The following is a 21,659-nucleotide window of genomic DNA, read 5'->3' as shown; positions in this document are numbered from 1 at the left end:
CTGGGATGGAGTGACAAACAACGGCGAGAATCAGATGGACGTCCATGTCTTCAACACGGTGTCTTTATGCTGGAAGGAGTTACCTCCGGTGAGTCCCGGAGGAGGAGACGGTCACCTTGAGGTCCCCTCCATGCGCTGCAGCCACACACCCGTGCTGGTAGAAGATACGGTCTACATCTGGGGAGGCGACTGGGATGGGGAGTACCACAATGTGCTTTATTCATTTGGTGTGGACGCCCACGTGTGGTTGAAACCCAGGGTTTCTGGAACCGTTCCAGAGGCGAGGAGCGACCACTCGGCCTGTGTGTTGAAGAAGTTCATATTTATCCACGGAGGATTATGCAAGGGGACTCGATGGACTAATGACACGTACAAGTTGGACACCAGCACAATGGTCTGGTGCTTGATCAACCACAGAGGAGCTTGGCCGTGTCGTTCATCAGGTCACTCTGCTACCATCATTGGGACAAAGATGTTTGTATTTGGGGGTGGGGAGATCACCTGGACCAACACCGTCCAAACACTGTGTTTGACACAGAGACCGATGTCTGGTTGAACACACCTACTGCACAGCTTCGTCCAGGAGAACGCTGTGAACATTCAGCATTCACCTACAATGGAGAGATGTACATATTTGGTGGTGAAGGCAGAACACACTTCAACGATGTGTGGAAATTCAGCCCAGAGACCTTCTCCTGGAAGAAGGTTAAGCCCAAATGGAGAGGCCCATATCCATGGTATAGTATGTGCTGTTGCATGGTGGGAGATCGTATCATCCTCTTTGGAGGATACAGACAAGACAGCACACACACCGATGACCTGTTCATCTTAGACTTGAGTCCTACTCTTAAGACTTTATGTAAGCTAACAGTTACTGGGTACGGTCTGGATCAGTCTAAACTCCCACCCAACATCAGGTGGGAGCTGGCAGCCATGACAACCAACAGTGGGCCTCATGCGTAGGGCTGGGTGCAATAACCGCAATATCGCCATACCGCCGGTATACAACGCATACCGCGGTATCGGGTTCGTTACCGCGGTAAACGAAAGTTTTTTTTGTCCGTGCTGTTCTGGCGCCCTAGGTTCTAACCCTAACCCTAGTTCTAACCCTAACCCTGGGTTCTAGGCCTAAGTGCATATGGTTGATATGAAATAAAGTGTATCATAATAAACAGTGAGGCTCAGTCAGTCTAATCATATGCCAGCAACACCAGAGGGAGTTCAACAAACCATGTGCAACCCAGATTCGGCACAAACAAGTATTGATTGATTGATTGATTGAACTATTTATTAACAGTTTGCAGAATTACAGTAGCCTACATTTCAAGCACAACTCAATACAAAGACTCTTAACTGCGAGTGGACGACCCAATAAAGCATTACACTTGTTTACAAGAGGGTCCACCTAAATTAATTTCACTCCTATGCCACAATAATGTGGAACGCCCTACCAACTGTCATTAAGACATGTAAATCCCTTGACTCCACCCACCCCCACCCACCCCTTTTCCCCCTCACTGTATATGTTTTTCCCCCTTTTTACCTCCTTTATGATGATTTCCTGTTTTTGGCTTTATAGAAGTGTACAGTGTACAAAATGTTATGATTAATTGAACAAGGTGGACCCTCTTTGTAAACAAGTGTAATGCTTTATGGTGTCGTCCACTCACAGAGTAACAGTTTTTGTATTGAGTTGTGCAAATGTACTGTAAACTGTTAATACAAACTTAAATCAATCAATCAAGCAATAATGTTAACTCATGGCTTGGGGAGGCGCGCAGTTGCTGCGTGGTGTGGAGCGGCTGGAAGTTGAACCTTTCAATTCATCATATATTAAATCTATCAGTTAACTTGGAATTTGTTTAATATGTTTAAGATTTTAGGTTCCATGATGAGGGGACGTTTTTGAATGGTGAGGTGTTTGTTTCATGCGATGCGCTGCTGAGCGGGCATTTAATTGGAGTGAGAATGGTTGCCATTGCGATTCCAATTGAAGACAGTGTGCGGGATTCTTTTTTTCTCTACTTCTCAGTTCCAGTTATCCAACGCACCTGTCCATTGTAGGTGTGCAGAAGGACTTTTTCTTAGTCAGTCAAAAGATAAAAACAGTTCTGTCCGTCCTGTCTGTACAGCTCTCTCTCTCTCTCTCTCTCCCTCCCTCTTAGTCGGGGGCCCCGGGGATTTTTTGGTTCAGATTCTCGCAAATTCGCCAAATTTGGCACAGATGTTGTCCACACCGTACTTAATCATTTTAAGATGGGTGCCAAGATTGGCGCCCCATGGTACTGCCATATTGCGCAATCCAATATGGCTGCCACCCGAAAAAAACGGAAAGTCATAGAATCATAAATGATACCACTTTTTAGGGGGTTTCTGGGTCGTAGAATCTGATTCTGGTGTTTTAATGATTTGAGGTCAAGATTACCCCTCAAGGTCAAGTTTACTCATCAAAGTTAGTATATAAAGGTAATATTGGGGTAAAATCCAATATTTCTGGTGCGCCATGCCAGATGCTACCCCCAAAAAGTTATTTTTTTTCCATTATAAGTTGTAGTTGTATATGTATCAATGTTTCACAACTCAAAACAGTAGATTGTTTATTATAAACAACAAACTAATACAAGTCCAACTTCAACAACAGTAAACAACAGTAGGGGACAATGTAATCAAAATAGTTACTCCGTAAAACTTGCTAAAATCAAAAAGTTAGATCACAATGTTGTCTTTCACATTCTTTGTGTCTCCATCCCTTGCAAGGTGTGGAGTTACTGGCTGTCATCTTCATTATTATTCGCATTTGCAGAGGATTGTGCATCGGACACCGATACGGTGGCATTTGCACCTTCCCATGCATCCCTTGAGGCAGCCACAGCGCACAAGAAGGTCACATGCTGCTGATGCATCACTAAGAGTGGTCCACAGTGGTTGCCATGTGCCAGTGCCATCTTTGTGCCAGCCCCACTCACTGAAGTCAGGAATTTCCTGCTGGACCGAGGTTGCCTGATTCCAGTAGAAACTTGCCTGCAGTAGCGCTCGCTTGACATGCTGGAACAGTGCAGCTTGGGTAGGTGGGAGGTTTTCCAGTGATCTACTTCCAGTGGTGAAGAGGCAATGTCTGGCCTCATTGACACCAGCTGCACCACACCCCTTGCTGTACATGAGCACGACAAATCGTTCAATGTTCTGCATATGCACAGACTCAAGACTGAAGAGGTCAGGGGTGTTTGTGAGAGCAACTAGTGTGTTGGTGAGGTCTGGTATGCTTCTCCAGGCTGCCCAAGCTGTCTTCTTGCCACATCCAAGAAACTGGGAAGTTGTGTCACACCCTGTTAAGCTGTGGAAGAGGGGTAGTGCCAATGACTTTGATGGACCGAGATCAGAGTAGATGGTATGGACTGGTATGTCACGATATTTTCGACCAGTACTGAAACCCACCCAGAGCTCGGTTAGGCCAAGGGTCTCGAAAAACCGGATTGCCAAAATGACAACATCGCTGTCTACGGTGCGAACAAAGGCTGTTGTATGACCCTGCTCTGCTGCATGTGCCAGATGCAGGAGGATCCTGGTGTCTGCCTCAGAATGGTTGCACTTCTGTAGTTTTGTGACATCACAAGGCATGTTGGAGAGCACAGTCTCAAAGCGGGTAGTCAGAAGGAGCTTTCCACGCATGTCATTCTTTGAGATCTGTGTGCTGATGAATGAGAAGAGCTCCTTTTTGTTGTCCTCGTTTTTTAGGAAGCCACTCCATTCATGCTTAGGGATTGGAGTGCTACCATCACCGACTTTTGTCCGTGAACCATTCCCACGCCGTTTCTGTGTAAGATATTTTAGGTTATTTTCCTCTGGGTAGTTGTCCCATACAGCATCAATGCGTTGGGTACTAGTTGTCATTTGGACCTCCAGAAATGGTGTAATGTTGAGCAAGACATACTCGCTGAATGTCTTTGCTGTTGTGGGGCGCACCATGTGGATGACTGCTGCCATATCCAACACCACAACGGTAGCTTGTTTGGCAGAAGCTGCATGACCTGTGCTAGCATTGAGGCATTGAAGAATGTCAGACTTTGTCCCAGATCGCAGAGACCCTCTGTCCGCCAGGCTCGGTGGCTTTCTCTGATTTTCGAATTGAAAGAAGTCTGTCATGTCAGCATTGGGACGTGACTGGAGTGAAAGGAACAGTTGTGTGATTAAAACCATGTTCTGCTTCTGTATGCCACTGTCCTTTGTACCTTTTTTCTTGTGGCCAGTTCGGTTGGCGAATGTTAGCATGTTTTTCCGCTTGACGGTATCAGATACTGGTACTGAAGCCATTTCCAATCTTTCCTTGACATATGCTGCGTGAAGGGTCTGGCCGGCTTCATGGATTTGAGATAAAGAAGCAACAACTGCCGGCTCCATGACATTCTGTGTATCGAGTGCAATAAGCTCCTGGCTTGTAGCAAGGAAGGGGTTGCCTAGCTGCTGTACCACATCGATGAACGAGAGTACATCCTTGCGAAACTTTACTTGCAAGTTATGTCCTTCCTCATGATGAGCAGTGGATGACGTTGGTGGGTCATTGATGGCCTCAAACTCCTCAACTATCCGTGTGCAATCAGGTCCAGCCAGCATAAACAATGTAAGGGCTTCAGGATTCTCATAGAGTCCAACGGCTCCGCTATGCGCCTGGAGGCTTTTGTTGGACTGCTCATGTGCTTGGTCCTTGGCCATGAGGCTGAACTTTCTAGCTGATTTCTGCACAACAAAGTTGCCCTTCATGAATTCAGCATGTACTTGAGGGTGTTTATCAGCTATCTGAACCATGTCACGGACATGGACTGGCAGCCAACGTGCGTAGTTTGTGTGGTCCAGGGCGTGAAACCAGCCGCAGAGTTCGTCACATGCTTGCACATAATATAGTGGAAAGTCCCCTTCCCGCAGGGACCGCACAAAGCGACACATCAGAAGCTCCAGCTTCATTATGGTTGACCAGAACTTGAACTGGGGAACAGTTTGTGAACGTTGATCCCACATATCAAATGACTCAGGTGGGCCCATTATACTCTCACAATACTCTGCGTAGGCGGTCTGTTTGAGCTCATAAAGTGACATGAGAGAAACTTGATGGGCATACCTTGTGCGTTTGATGTGATGCTCATTGAGCGCAGATTGTGCGCGACCGGATGTCAGGACCTCAGCCTTAGCGAGGATGGTGGCCCACCCGGAGTCGAGCAGCAGCTTCCCAATCATTAGGTGCATCTTGTCTTCAATATGCAGCGCACCCATCATGGCAACCAACTTGTCTTCTCCCAAAGTGTTGGGGTATTGCCATTGGAGCAGTTTGATGATAGCAAACAGTGGCTGATCTGCACCGAGTACGCTAGTCTGGCCTGGGTTGAGGAACTCTGTGCCTTGCATCGTCAGCTCCATCGCGTGCTTCATTGAAGATGCGGATGCGGCCTTGTCTGGGAATAGGGGGTAGATGCCGATCTCAGCTGGGGGCTTCACTGATTGCTCGCTTGCTAGCATAGAGTTGTATCCCGACCAAGTGATGATGTCACCCTCTGCTGACGTGCCTTGCTTCAGCACACTGTTAACGTGTGCCATCCATACCTCATCCTTGACCGTGGCACCTTGCACATCAAGCGGTGGTCTGACTTTGCTGTTGCCATATTTTGGTGCAAAGACATCTGTTTGAGTAAGTTGGACTGGGTGCTGGATCACGTAAGAGTCTGGTAGCTTTGGAGTCGACGTGTCAGAGGGGTCAAGCTTAATTGGATCCCGCTTCACACCTAGGTTCTCATGCGAGAGATGGTTGGTCACGCTAAGGGCATATCCGTGGAACTCATCAAGTGAGAAGTTGCCCTGAGCCTTGCTGTCTAAATTATCCACATCATGGGTGGTGAAGACATTGAGACGGCTGTTGGTTGGTAGTACCACTCCATCTAAGCCATGGCGAGCACACACCGCTTGAGCAATACACTAACACACTAATTTCATTATGTTGTCTATCAGAAAATGCATGCACTTTTGCTAACATTACAACTTACCTGTCTTTTGTATGTGCACCATGAATCACCAGTACAGCCTCATTAGGCTACCTTCACCTGGTTTAACTGGCAGGCTGATTCAGCAAACACAGCACATGTTGTTACTGTTTGACTCCTGCCTTGTCTCTCAGACAAGTTTGAAAATAGGTTAAATGGCAAAACATTATTTCCGATAAATAATGATACCATTTTATTTTTTTATGACACAAAATGACCTTTATGTTAACTTGAAGGGGTAAACTTGACCTCATATCATTGAGATGAAACCAGAATCTGATTGTTTTGAATTGTGAAACATTGATACATACAAGTATAGCTTATAATGAGAAAAGAAAATGGGGGTAGAATCTGGCATGTTGCACCAGAAATACTGAATTTTACCCCGATATTACCTTTATATACTAACTTTGATGAGTAAACTTGACCTTGAGGGGTAATCTTGACCTCAAATCATTTAAATAACACCAGAATCAGATTTTACGGCCCAGAAAACCCCTAAAAAGTGGTGTCTTTAATGATTCTAGGCCTTTTTGTTTTTTTCGGGTGGCAGCCAACATCTGTGCCAAATTTGGCGAATTTGCGAGAATCTGAACCAAACGGTCCTTTTTTTCCCCCGGGGCCCCCAACTATCTCCCCCTTTCTCTTCTCTCGCTGACAGACATCAATACAAAGTTGAAACCGTTACGATGCGCCCTTATCCATAGGCTACACGTTTAGCCTAATGTTTCTCTCTCTCTCTCTCTCTCTCTCTCTCTCTCCCTTTCTCTTCTCGTCTCTCGCTGACAGACATCAATACAAAGTTGAAACCTGTTACAACGCTGCGCCCTTATCCATAGGCTACACGTTTAGCCTAATGTTTCTCTCTCTCTCTGACGGTCTGAGCAATGCACGATGCACCTGGCTGTTACAATAGCGCGAGGTATTAATATTCGCTCAAAACAAAGTCGGACAATGTTTTAAATTAGGCTACTCCAAACCAGACCCACCTATAAATGTTGTCTGTTGTGACATCAATGGGATCGCAGGAAAAAGACGCTCAACACAACTTGTCTTGATCTGAAATGATGTGAAATCCGTTCGCTTTTTTATTTCTTTTTTAACAGCGTGCTGCGGGAGATGTCTGACGCAGTTGATTTGATTGACACCCGAACACGTGTTGCGGCATTGACATGCCAATCTTTCCTTAATAAAACTGTAGTCCATAATATCCGTTCCAAAACTGTTTGCCTGCACCCCCTGTTACCTCCTCCTGATCGCTAACGCCCCCCCCCCCCCCCCCCCCCCAACGCCCAGAATGGTTATTTGGCCCAAAAGGATTTATATATATTATAATCACACAATCAAAGTCCGGATCGTTTGCAGCTGGGGTTAATTGCCTCGCGCTGCGCAAGGGTCTTCACAATAGCGCTGTTGTGGATTTCATTTTGGTAAACTGGATAACAACAGAAAAACGTGGAAAAGCTATATGAGTCGTCTTGTCTCTGTAACGGTGCCACTGTGTGTGTGTGAGCTGTGAGGGGAGGCCGCGCACAGAGGAGGGCTTGCATTCTTTAATCCATCTTTTAATCCGATCGTATCGCTAGCTAATGTTGCTACCCCGCATCAACACAGAGTGGGACACTGGCCGCGGCCATTTTGAAGATGCGCGCGCATCCACTTTAATTATTTTATATTTTTTTATGGAGGGACAGACAGTAGGCTGACAGGAAATGGGAGAGATGGCAGGCGCGCTGACACTCGCGGTCTGGGTTTTTCCACTGCCGAGCGAGACAACAACAATCAGTCATGACACCACACACAGCAGTTTGTCATTGTAACATCCGGTTACGGATATTTGGCTCTTCAAAGTAAGTGTTACGCGCGATAAAACCTTGTCAATACGCTATCGAGGGATTAATTAATGCTGACGTAAATTGGGTTAAGAAGAAATTTGTTAGACCCACTTAGGAAGTTTTTAAGAAGGTTTTGGGATCCCTCAATGTTTTCTTAGCTGTGATTTGTTCGTAGGTAAGAACAGAATCTACGCACACTGTGGAGCACTCTTAGGGTGCCTTTTTTGTTCTTAAGTGCAATCTGAAAACATAAAGGAAAAACAGCGCCCTCTGCATGATGCTCAAAGTTTGGTCTGGGAATCTCAAGGGGTCCTTGAGGAAGTTCCAGGCCGTCCACAGCAATCCACAGCAATGGGAAAAAAATTACCACCCTAATCCCATGTTATACTTTGAAAATACCCAATCTACAAGCTCACAAGGCGTCCAATTACTGCCCATTTTGAGCTTGTAGAACATTTTGATGAATCTTCAAAACATTTCCCTAGCAGAAAATATTTCCAGATGGGGGTCTGCAGAATGTATCTCAATTTGGGGGTCCTTGACATAAAAATGTTTGAGAACCACTGACTGCTTCAGAGTTTTCAACTGGCCTGAAAAAATTACCATCCAACCCAAACAGACCAGTTGAGTTGAAGCCAAGCACCATAACCCCTACCCCACCCGCCATCACCCGCCCCCCCCCCCCCCCCCCCCCCCCCCCCATACAATCAATTCAATTCAAAGGGCTTTATTGGCATGAGAAAACATACGTTTACATTGCCAAAGCAGAAAGCACAATACACCAATACAGAAATACAATCAAAACAAAAAATATGTATGTATTTGAACGTCAGAATCTTCAATAGATCAATTTCTATATTGTACCAAGATCACTGGATGCAGGTATAGTGCAGGAATATACACAATGATTAGTCATTAGGGTGGTTGTGTTCCGTTTGATATCCTTCTCCACCCCCACCCAATACACCCCCCCCCCCCCCCCCACCCCATATACCGACAGCCACCACCTCCATTTTCCTGTCGCCTTCCTACCTGAAAGCCCCCCTATCCCACCCCTTGCACCACCATATCTCCCTCAACGCCCATATTTCCCCTCACCATTTCCTTACATACCAAGCAGTTGCTGCCTTAACCCATTTTGGGCGGGAACCCTTTTTGGTGTTAGCATTATCTTATGCTTTAGCTATTGAAAAATAGCAGATCTACAAGCTCATAGCGCGCCACTCGGGCGCGCTATGAGCTTGTAGATCTGCTATTTTTGAAAAATCGAAGAACCACTGACATAGAAACATAGCTTTTTCAGAAAACTGTCAGGATGTAGAAGACATTTTTAGAATCTGATCTCAGGTCAAAATGGGTTAAAGCCCCTCCATACCCACCCTCCAGTGTTCAGTAATACAATGTTTTATATCCATGAAATGAAAACTATTCAAGAGACTATGACTAAAACTAAAAATCCAAATTTGCCGCCAAAAACAACACCGGTACCTAATAATTGTGACAAACCCTAATTTTCCAGGCCACGCCTGCGGCCGTGTCTGGGGCGACGGCGGCGGTCACCAGGGTGTTGGAGGCTCCTCACGTGCACGTGGAGACGGCGGCGGTCACCAGGGTGTTGGAGGCTCCTCACGTGCACGTGGAGACAGAGGCGGACTTTCAGGCTCGTCTGGACAGACAGTGGAAGCAGCTGAAGGTGGATCTGTCGGATCTGCCCGACGTGTACGCCAGACTGGCCAAGATCAAGCTCACAGGTATAAGAGCAGAACGTTGTTGTTGCTGTCTGTCTGTCTGTCTGTCTGTCTGTCTGTCTGTCTGTCTGTCTGTCTGTCTTATAGATACACTCCTAAAAACAGCCATAGCCACTTGCCCAAATGTGGCTGACCTTCATCACATTTTGTGCTGATCTCATCACATTTGTCATGACGTCTATGACCGTTTTCTTTTTAGCCCAATGACTGTTTTTTTTTGTGGAAAACTAATGCTTGGAATGGATTCAGAATCGTGAAAACCCCTCTAGTTTGATATGTCACATGCTACTTAAAGCATAAGGAAAGTTTGACATTTTTTGACATTTTTGCCTGCCATAGGATGCTAATGGTAGGGTCACAAGAAGAAACCTACTATAAAAGAAATTGCCCAATACCGACAGCCGGTCAGCAAGTGGATTCATGAATGTATGTACAGTATATAGACAATATTTTAGGCCAATTAAAACAAGACTATATACCAAATTTCCCACCCGTCCACCCCGGCTGTCAGACTATAAGGACGTGTGGACTGTGGGGGAGTCTTAACCCATTTAGGCCTGACGTCGAAATTTAAAAAAATGTCTTCAAAATCCTGACAGTTTTCTGAAAACCCCTTATGTTTCTGTATCAGTGGTGCTCAATATTTCATGTCAAGGACCCCAAAAACCATATGTAATTGGCCTCCGCTCCCATCTGAAAATATGTTGTTCCAGGGACCTCCCCAGAAGCAAAGATTTGAGTTAAAATGTTCACTCTGTAATAATATATATTCAAAGATTTGAGGCACATTTTCACGATTTTTCAAAAATAGCAGATCTACAAGTTTGTAGATCTGCTATTTTTCAATAGCTAAAGTGTAACATAATGCTTTAAAACACCAAAAAGGGTTCCTGCCCAAAATGGGTTAAGGTATTTTTGTATATAAAACAGGATCGCTCAAATCCATTTTTTGACAACAGTTGTTGCTATAGGCAAGGCCTTGCTCAGCCCCTCCCCACCTGTTTGGGTGCGCGCGCATCCATTCACTATCTTGTTTGCGGTCTGACGAAAAAAAATAACCCTCTTTTCGCTGAATATATGCTGCATCCATGCACATTGATCATAACGTGGATGTTGTGAGCTCATTTCTGACTGACAATATTAACTACTACTACTTATGCTGGGGGACCCCCTGGAACGCCCACGAAGAACCCCTGGGGGTATACCCGACTCCCCGGAACCTCACTTTGAGAACCACTGATTTTCGGGATGACGGGATAATTTAATAGGTGAAATATTAGACCCCATAGATACTCTATACTATAAATAAATAAAAAGTTTTGGAAAAATCACGTGATTTTCACATTACGTTTATTTTTTATTTCTTTTATGTTTATTTTATTTGCAAGTGAAATTAAACATCCCTTTGAAGTTGACGTGGTAGGTCGTTCTAAATCAGGGGTCCTCAACTATAAATGCTGAACGTCCACTAATAATTTTTGAAAAAGACCGGTCCCATGAGCGCAGCGCGGGCCACGCAGCGGCCAGCGGAGAGCGGGGCTCTATGCCTGTTTAGTACAGTCACACCAAGGCAAGCTTATACAAATCGGTTCCCCTCCCAACCAACCAATACTGGGGTGCAGAGTATGGAAATAGAAGGTTTCACAAATATTCCCCTCCAAAAATGCACAGTAAATGAGAGGTATTGTGTTGAGGCACAAAGAACACTTTAAAAAAAATTGTCCAGGGTCCACAGAGAGGTGGTCCGCGGTCCGGTCGTGGACCGCGGTCCGCCTATTGAGGACCCCTGTTCTAAATAATACTAAATCACATCATCTTGCTGCTGCTGCTGTTTTCATAATGGGACTAATCTGGGACATTATGATGATGTGACGGCGCTTGACAGAGTATACAATAGATAATCCGGTAACGAGAATATGGATTTGTTTGTCCGATGCTAATTCTATAACTGCATATTTCTCATGTACTTTTCTTTCGAGGGTGGAAAGGCTAATTCAATTATATTACAAGATGGTGAATGGGGCACGATGTTGGACTGTGCCGTTTTTGTAAATGAATAGACCAAACGCGGCAGACGGTCTCATGAGAAATATCCGCAAATTAACCCAATCCAAGCCAAGGAACGACAGGTTACGTTTTAAGCACTAAAACGCCACTCGATGGCGCGCTATGAGCTTGTAGATCTGCTATTTTTCAATAGCTAAAGCATAACATAATGCTAACACCAAAAGGGGTTCCCGCCCAAAATGGGTATTAACAGAAACTATAACTGGGACACATGGCAGCTTCAGTAGCCTCGTGGTTATAGTGTCCGCCCTGAGACTTGGGAGGTCGTGGTTCGATACCGGGGTCATACCAAAGGACCCAATGCCTCTCGCTTCGCACTCAGGTGCACAGGTGCCCCTATGGGCCACAATGCTCGCTATGGCTACTTACTGATACTTACCCCCCAGATACTTACTCAAAAGGTTGAGCACCACTGACATAGAAACATAGGTTTTTCAGAAAACTGAAGCCTTTTTTTTTTTTTTTTTTTTAATCAGCCTTGGGTCTAAATGGGTTTTAACTGTAATTCCGCGGTTCCCTTCCAGCGCTTGTGGTTGCGACGGCAGCGGCGGGCTACGCCATGGCTCCGGTGCCCTTCGACCCCTCCATCTTCCTCATAACCACTCTGGGAACGGGCCTGGCCTCCTGCACCGCCAACTCCATCAACCAGGTGAGTCTCCATCTCACTCGTGGGGCAGTGATCATCAATCATGTGGTTTATGTCTAGAGACGTTATACCCATACCTTTTTGAGCGGTGCACACGCTGCTCCAATGAAGGGCTGTGTGTGTGTCTCTATATCTGTCTGTCTGTTTCTATGTCTGTTTGGAGTATGACCTATTGACCCCTGCAGATTATTGGGGTCGCATTCGGGTCACACTGTTGAGCGACCCCACATTGAGCAGTCAGCTAATTGGGGTCACATTTGGGTCTCTCTCTCACACACACACACACACACACACACACACACACACACACACACACACACACACACACACACACACACACACACACACACACACACACACACACACACACACACACACACACACACACACACACGCAGTACGTGTAGTTGCACCGCTCAGTTCAGATTTTTTTTCTTCTCCTTCCCGATACCCATAACTTAGGGTCCCGATCCGATATCTGTGCGTAAGGGTTCCTCGATGGGGGTTCCAAATGGACCCCTTACATGTCTGTAACTCTGGAAGTGTACAAATGGAACCACTTATCTAGGAATAAAAACGGTAGTAGTGCTACATCAACTGAAGCATTCAAAATACAAAGGTATATTATAGACTGGCATAACTCACAGATGCCAGGCTTTTGGGCATACTGTAGCAGTAACGGCATCTACTCAGGGCGTCTTACTGGTATCGTTATCGTAACAACTCTAGTCACCACCATCTCACACCCAGGTCGACGAACATCATGTGTTCATGTCTGTGACACTGTTAATGATTGCGTGTGTGTGTGTGTGTGTGTGTGTGTGTGTGTGTGTGTGTGTGTGTGTGTGTGTGTGTGTGTGTGTGTGTGTGTGTGTGTGTGTGTGTGTGTGTGTGTGTGTGTGTGTGTGTGTGTGTGTGTGTGTGTGCGTGCGCGCGCGTAAATTATTTTTTTTGGTGTTACTGCCTATATTGGATATCACAGTTAAGAATAACATGGGGCGTGTTCTCCCCTCCGCATCATCAGTGCCCATACACTGGGCGGGGTTGGCGAAAGGGGCCTTTCTGTGTGGAGTTTGCATGTTCACCCCCGTGTCCCCTTTGGTATAGGTACCCTCACAAAAAAAACATGTAGTAATCCTGGTCTCTATTACCGGGGCACCTGAGGGGAAAGGAACTGGTTGGAATAACGTGTTCATTTCACACGCCAAGTCCCCCCCCCCCCCCCTGTCAGGTGAAAAGAAGCCGCTTGGACTCCTCCATGCAATGAAGGAAGCATGAGGTCAGTCCGTTGCTCTCCCCAGGTTGGCAGAGGGAGTGTATAGAGCGTCGCAGTCCCGCCCCCTACCATGGCCCAGAAAATTATTCTCCGTTCATTTTCCTCATAGACATTTCAGAAAGTATTTATTTAAAGACGTTTAAAGAAGAAAAAAACGGCACGTTACAACACTTTTTTGTTGTTTTTCTTCTTTGTAATTATTTGTTTGGTCCAAAATATTGTTTGTGTTGTCATGAATTGTCACGACTCGAGTTGGCTTTGTCCGCGGCGTAACCGTCTTTAAATAAATACTTTTTGAAATGTCTATGGGAGAAATGCATTGGGATTCATTTCCTGGGCCATGGTAGGGGGCGGGACTGCGACGCTCTATAGCGCACCAGGATTACGGTAGATTGACACTGGGTAAAAACAAAACGGCTTACAAAAAAATCGTTAAGATAATAATAATAATGACAGGAAACGGGGGAAAGAGAGACGGGGATCTTACACGCAGGTTGTCAGACTCGGGTTTTGAACTTGCAACTTGCTTGAATTGAACTCGCAGCTCGCTGTCAGACTGCATTAGAGCCTGTATAGTGGTATGTGCCAGTGCCTTAACCCATTCTGGACGGGAACCCCTTTTGGTGTTTTAAACTCTATAGCTATTGAAAAATAGCAGATCTACAAGCTCATACGAGCTCGTAGGTCTGCTATTTTTGAAAAATCATGAAAATGTGGCCCAAATGTTTGAATATATTCTTTCAGAGGCAGCGAACGTTTTTAACTCAAATCCTTGCTTCTGAGGGGTTCCTGGCTGGAACAACATGTTTTCAGATGGGGGGTTGGCGGCCAAATACATATAATTTTTGGGGGTCCTTGACATGAAATACTGAGAACTACTGACATAGAAAAAAAAGAGGTTTTTCAGAAAATTGTCATGATTTAGAAGACTTTTTTTTTTATTTCGACGCCGGGCCTAAACGGGTTAACCGCTAGGCCATCGGCGCCTCAAGTTCCCACTCCTTCTACACTCGGCACTCTGTAGGTCCCTTTATGGTTTTTGCACATATGGCTCTTTTCAGCAACCAGATCTAAGCGACGTGCTGTGCCCGCCGTGTAACGTACTTGACAGGTTCTTGATGTGTTTCCATACACTACACACTGACTACACACTGACTACACACTACACACGGCTCTGTTTCACTCAGATAAGGCTCTCACTTCTTCTTCTTCTTAGACCCTAATTTGGGCCTTTTTGCTTCAGGAAGGCATTACCAACCTGAGTTCTGTTCTGGGAACCGACCCATAGGAGCAGCACGCATGCAGTACTGTTGCTCTGGAGTGCGGGTTGCATTCGCACAAATCTGAAAGCTTTTATTAGGCAGGGGCAGGTCTGTCACAATTCTTTTTTTAAGTTGATGATCGGATTAATCATAACGCAAATAATTGCGATTCACGATTTAATTGTAAATAACTTGAATATTAATTTGGCGACTCGTTCGATTCATTGAAACAAGTCTTTCAATCACTCTACTAGCTGGTAGGCTATGTGTGACATGTTGTAAGCTTGTAGATCTGCTATTTATGCAAAAAAAAATTAAAGCTTGAAAATATATGGAAATTTTTCAACATGGAAACGATTATCTGAAAATATTTCCAATTATCTCACATAATTGCGATTAGAGGATGATGTAATGATTGTGACAACCCTCAGTGAGAAAGTCCTTGCTTCAATTCATCCGAGTCACCACATTCTAGCTGTCTGTTCACGAACCCCTGAGATCGAAGCGATCGAAGCTGTGGGTTTTATTGCATATGTTCTTGTTAATTTATAATGGAGATCGTAAAGAAGACATGTCATTCTCAGGATTCCTTGGTAATAAATGATGAGGGCTTATCCAGGTCATTTAGTTTTAGTCACCTGGAATGTTTTAGTGTTAGTCTAGTTTTAGTCGACTAAATATCCTAAGATTTTAGTCGACTAAATCTACAGTTGATTTGGTCTGACTAAAATGTGTTTTGGCGGGCCTCGATGCCGTCGTATTGGCTGATTTTTACACCTGCTGAAAATAGCTGATCTACAAGCTCACAACGCAGTCACGTTACGATAACGATCGGCTATTTTCAGCGTGCAACCAAGTGTAAAATGATATACCCGGATCGCTTGCATTTTAGTCTAGTTTTTATTTGTTGACGGAATTGTCAATAATATATTTAGTCTTAGTTTCAGTCATCACAGCTTAGTTTTCATTTAGTTTAACACTGATCCAGGTATAAATGTGCTACAGAAAAAAAAAAAACATTTGTGTGCCTGGGTGTTCACTCACAATGCTAGTCCCCAGTGCTTCTATTCTGCCTGTGTCATAATCCATTCTGACCTGAGATCAGATTCTAAAAATGTCTTCTACATCCTGACAGTTTTCTGAAAAAGCTGTTTCTATGTCAGTGGTTCTTCGATTTAAAAAAAATAGCAGACCTACAAGCTCGTAGCGCGCCACTCGGTGGCGCGTTATGAGCTTGTAGATCTGCTATTTTTCAATAGCTAAAGCATAACATAATGCTAATACCAAAAGGGGTTCCCGCCCAAAATTGGTTAATCCTGCCAACCATGCAGCACAGTCCAACTGCTTGCTAATGTTCTCGCTCAAACCCATTTTTGGTTGATTCAATAATAATAATCACAAAAACAACAACTGGCAAAGTTTAAATGGAGTTTAATCCACTGTTTCAGTCCAATAATGAGCCTTTAATACCTTTTTCTCGTTTTGACTTTTTATAGTCCCGGTTATACTTTTCGGGGAAGACAAATGAGAGCTCTTTTCAATGCTGGCAACGACGGCTATTGGTTTTGTGATGCGTAATCGAGTTTCAGTGCAGCGCTGTGCAAACATGAACTCGCCTGTTGACAGACGGGGACGGAAGAAGTATACTTTAGTAAAAGCATCACTACCCCGTCGTAGAAGTACTCTGTTACATAGTAAAAGCATCACTACCCCCGTTGCAGAAGTACTCTGTTACATAGTAAAAGTACTCTGTTACATAGTAAAAGCATCACTACCTCGTTGTAGAAGTACTCTGTTACATAGTAAAAGCATCACTACCCCGTTGTAGAAGTACTCTGTTACATAGTAACAGTATCACTACCTCGTTGTAGAAGTACTCTGTTACATAGTAAAAGCATCACTACCTCGTTGTAGAAGTACTCTGTTACATAGTAAAAGCATCACTACCTCGTTGTAGAAGTACTCTGTTACATAGTAAAAGCATCACTACCCCGTTGCAGAAGTACTCTGTTACATAGTAACAGTATCACTACCCCGTTGCAGAAGTACTCTGTTACATAGTAAAAGCATCACTACCCCGTTGCAGAAGTACTCTGTTACATAGTAACAGTATCACTACCCCGTTGTAGAAGTACTCTGTTACATAGTAAAAGCATCACTACCCCGTTGCAGAAGTACTCTGTTACATAGTAAAAGCATCACTACCTCGTTGTAGAAGTACTCTGTTACATAGTAAAAGCATCACTACCTCGTTGTAGAAGTACTCTGTTACATAGTAAAAGCATCACTACCTCGTTGTAGAAGTACTCTGTTACATAGTAAAAGCATCACTACCCCGTTGCAGAAGTACTCTGTTACATAGTAAAAGCATCACTACCTCGTTGTAGAAGTACTCTGTTACATAGTAAAAGCATCACTACCTCGTTGTAGAAGTACTCTGTTACAAGTTACAAGTTCGGTCGGAATTCACTTGAGTAAAAGTACAAAAGTATTGGCATTAAAATGTACTTTAACCCATTTAGTTCTGAGGACTTAATGTCCTTTAAATCATGAGAGTTTTCTGACAAACCCATGTTTCTATGCGAGTCGTTCTCAAACAATTTCATGTCAAGGACCCCCAAAAATATAATGTAATTGGCCGCCGACCCCCATCTGCAAATATGTTGTTCCAGGGACGCTGCCCAGAAGCAAAGATTTGAGTTAAAAATGTTAGCACTGAAAGAATATATATTCAAAGATTTTAGTTAAAATCGTTCACTGTGAAAGAATATATAATCTAAGATTTGCAGCACATTTTGACGATTTTTACAAAAATAGCAGATCTACAAGCTCGTAACGCGACACTCGGTGCCGCGCTATGAGCTTGTAGATCTGCTATTTTCCAATAGCTAAAGTATAACATAATATTTAAAACGCCAAAATAATGGGTTAAAAGTTTCACAATGTCTCAAGTAAACTGGAAGGTTGTTTGGTTACGTTGTAACCTTTCTTCTCTTGAGTGAAGAGTGTCTCTCTCCGCACCCAACATATTTCATATGTATGGGGGAATGACCCCATTCATATGAAATATGTTGGGTGGAGAGAGACAGTCTCGATATGATAGACAAGAGAACGCGACACATTGTGAGCTTGTAGAATGTAGATGTGTACTGTATATGGCTGAAGGGGTTAATGTATTTGTTATAACTAGTGACTAAAGTGTTCAAATAATCATACTAAAAGACTTAAGTATACAATATTTGCCTCTGAGATGTATAGTGGAGTAGAAGTACAAACGGTATTGAAAATTGTAAATACCGAAGTAGTAAAAAAATACCCCAAAAAAGTACTTTGGTTGGGTACAGTACTGGAGTAAATGGACTTTAAGTTTCTTTACGCCGGTGTCGACAGACACTGTCCCACACTCTGCTCTTCATGTTGTTCCCTGAAAACACAAGCGCGACCCCCCCCCCACCCACCCCCACCCCCCGTTTGACCTGAGAGAGAGAGCCACATTCCTCTTTCGCTGCGCATCTCAAAAATGCATTAAGTGAAGAAGACTGTAAATGCTGTCATTATTTCCCCCTCCACCCTCCGCTGAAAGGTTGTTTTTTCCGCAACTATAAATAAAGAAGAGGAGCCACTACTAGACAAGTTGCGCTGCCTGGACACTTAAAATGCCAGGAATAATCAGGGGGCCTCCCCTCCTTGCATGCTCTCTTCTTCTTCTTCTTGGGTTGGCCCTGGTGTTGACGTTGTGCTTTGGAATGCCCCTATCCGTGACTTAAGAATATTAGTTTAATGGGTGACTTCTCCCACAGACCCCGCATTGAACTCCACTTAGCGAGCGGCCTTGGCCTGTAATTTGGCAAGGCCCCTGATTACACTGCTCTCCTGCCCTCCAGCGCAGCCGTCCCCCCCCTTCCCTTCCCTTCCCTTCCCTTCCCTCCCCTCCTCCGGGCTATAACCCTCGACAGCCAAACTTCCAAAACCTCCGCCTCCCTCGTTCGCTCCTTCGTTTCTTCGTTGGCGTCCGACAGCATGGAGTGTGCTCGACGAGGTCACAAACCTAAAAAACCTGCAATTTGTTCACCGGGCCCGGCAATCATCATCATCGTCTTCTTTGGAACCTGACCTAAATGTTCAGTCGACACACGTAGTTCCTTTTTTACGTGTCGTGTCAAGGAAAAAGAGGGGTTTGTTTGAGGTCGGCGGTGGTGGTGACGCCTCTAGATATGAATGTGCAAATGTTTGCCTTTTTTATTTTATTTGCGTGCCTATGAATAGCGTCAATCAATCCCCCTCCCCCATGTTCTCTCGCTCCGCACGATCAGCATTGTCTCGTGAGTGACACGTCCGAGGAGCCGTGTTGTGCTTTTTTTTCCTGCACGGTGTGTAGCTTCTACCTTTTTTTTTTTTTTTACAGAGTGTAACAGGTGTGTAAATATCCTGGAATGAAAGAAATGGCCCTCCCTCCCCCTTCGCCTTAGATGGAGGAGGAGGAGGAGGGTGCACCCCCCCCCCCCGCGCCTCGACAACACCCGATCTCAAGGAGTTCACGGTGTTGAGCGACGTGAGAGGCAAGGCAGCCACAGCACACACACACATACCCCGGGTGTCCCTTTATCTGCGGGCCCACCCTCAAATCACTTCTGTCACTCTTCATTTTCTCCCATCGCCCCCCTCCCTCCCCCCCCGACAGAGGCCCTGCCCGGGGGGGCTAGGATACGATCTGTCGTGGCCCCCCTCCATCTTTCATCCAGGGGAAGGTCATTTTCCTTTCAACGTCTCCCTCCTGGTCCCCAGTTGTGAGACCCCCCCCCACCACCACCACCCCCACACCCCACCCTTCCCTTCCCTTCAAGCAAGCTCTGGTTTTAAAAGCCTTCAAGGCTTTAGTGAAGGTGATGTTCAGAGGAGGCCGGGGGTCAAAACTATAAACTGTTGCAAATTATTCTTGTGGTTTTTGTTTTCACCTGCCTGGGGTGGGTGGGGGGGGGGGGGGGGGGGTGTAGCACGTGAGTGGAGAGTTACACTAGTCTAGAGGCCCCTTTTTTAAATTAAATGCATTTAATTTAACCTATTTTGACCTGAGATCAGATTCTACAAAATGTCTTCTACATCCTGATAGTTTTCTGAAAAAGCTATGTTTCTATGTCAGTCGTTCGATTTTTCAAAAATAGCAGACCTACAAGCTCGTAGCGCGCCACTCGGTGGCGCGCTATGAGCTTGTAGATCTGCTATTTTTCAATAGCTAAAGCATAACATAATGCTAACACCAAAATGGGTTGTTGTATGTAAGTTGTATTACATGAAACTATATGGAGCAGACGGGCGAAGAGGACCTTTACAACACAAACAAGGTCTTACACCTGGAATTAAGTGGATTATCTGGGAGGGCCGTGTGTGGCCTCGCGGTCGACGACGCACCTCGCGGTCAAAAAACGGTGGCGTGCGTGCACCAGATTGATGTCATGATTCGGTTTTATATCGTGGGTCACGATTTCATTAGATCGCTATTCTTCAATATCTTCATGGTGATTTCTTTCTTTTTTTTTTGTACTTTTATGAACCACCGTAAAAAAAGTTGCATGCAGTCTAGCTACGAAGAATCTGATTAGATACAAATTCGCCGAATCTATTTACTTCCAACACCCCCCAACCCCTAGGCGTGTCCCCCCCCCCCCCCGCCTTTAAGCCCCCCTCATTGTATCCTCCTCCTCCAAACCCTTCCATATGGCACCCATGCAGGTAAACTTGAAACTAACCATAAAAAAAAAAAAACCCAGTTCAAAGAGGGTCTCGCTGCCGTACTGCATGGGGGCTGACCATGTGTGTGATCCTATTGGTCGAGAAGAGCGGGGCTTATAGGGTGCGGTCACACACTTTTGAACCGGTAATGTCGGACATTTAAGGAGCCCGTACGGAGAGAGAGGGATGAGGTTAGTATTACAGTGAAGAGGGACAAATGGGCATGCTGTTTATTTGCGTTTGAAGAGCTCCTTTTTCTTCTTCTTTTGAAGTCTTTTAAGTTAACAGGGAGGAACATTACAGGTCAGTTGCTGCGCTCGGGGCTCACATTATAGCCCATTTTCGGGCGGGAACCCCCTTTTTTAGTGTTTTAAGCATTATGTTATGCTTTAGCTATTGAAAAATAGCAGATCTACAAGCTCGTAGCGCGGCACCGAGTGGCGCGCCTACGAGCTTGCAGGTCTGCTATTTTTGAAAAATCGTACAAAATGTTGAACAGATCTTTGAATATATATTCTTTTCAGAGCGAGCGTTTTTAACTCAAATCTTTGCTTCTGGGGGGGAAGGTCCCTGGAACAACATATTTTCAGATGGGGGTCGACGGCCAATTACATATATTTTTTTGCGGGTCCTTGACATGAATATGTTTCAGAAAACTGTCAGGATTCAGAAGGCATTTCTAGAATCTTTTCTCGGGTGTAAATGGGTTAGTTCCTGTAAAAAAAAGGATGTACAAAGCCGAGAGAGGGCCTGGCCCCCCAAAACCTCAGCGTTGATAAGCCCAGGGTACAAAGCCGTGTGCTAATGACGTCCGGACGGTGCAGGATTTCTGGGGGTATCCGAAAAACAAAGCCCCCTTTTTTTTCTTTTTTTTTTTGCTTCTGAGGGCCGATTTCTAAAAAAAACTAAAAAGGCTTCTAAATCCAAACAGTTGGTCTGAAAAACCCTAAGGGCAGTATTATGAGTGTCTTAAGTACCAGGTCTTATGACTTAACTTAAGACCTGGAGGCGTGGTCAAATGCTGTTTGGCCACTCAGAATAGCCAAACAGCATTGACCACGCCTCCAGG

General features: G+C 44.9%; 1 protein-coding gene across 1 annotated transcript in view; it reads left to right on the top strand.

The window, feature by feature from the left end:
• Positions 1 to 21,659, top strand: part of LOC306915148 (protoheme IX farnesyltransferase, mitochondrial-like) — a 110,251-nt gene that overhangs the window by 8,643 nt on the left and 79,949 nt on the right. The window contains exons 4-5 of the mRNA XM_079492397.1: positions 9,381 to 9,612; positions 12,201 to 12,325. Of these exons, the coding sequence (XP_079348523.1) occupies positions 9,381 to 9,612; positions 12,201 to 12,325 (357 nt within the window). The remainder of the gene's footprint in view (positions 1 to 9,380; positions 9,613 to 12,200; positions 12,326 to 21,659) is intronic.

The sequence above is a fragment of the Electrona antarctica genome, assembly GCF_951216825.1.
Source record: "Electrona antarctica genome assembly, chromosome: 22".
Classification (NCBI taxonomy): Eukaryota; Metazoa; Chordata; class Actinopteri; order Myctophiformes; family Myctophidae; genus Electrona; species Electrona antarctica.
The sequence above is the reverse complement of the archived record's forward strand: the minus strand, read 5'-3'. Positions and strand labels throughout refer to the sequence as shown.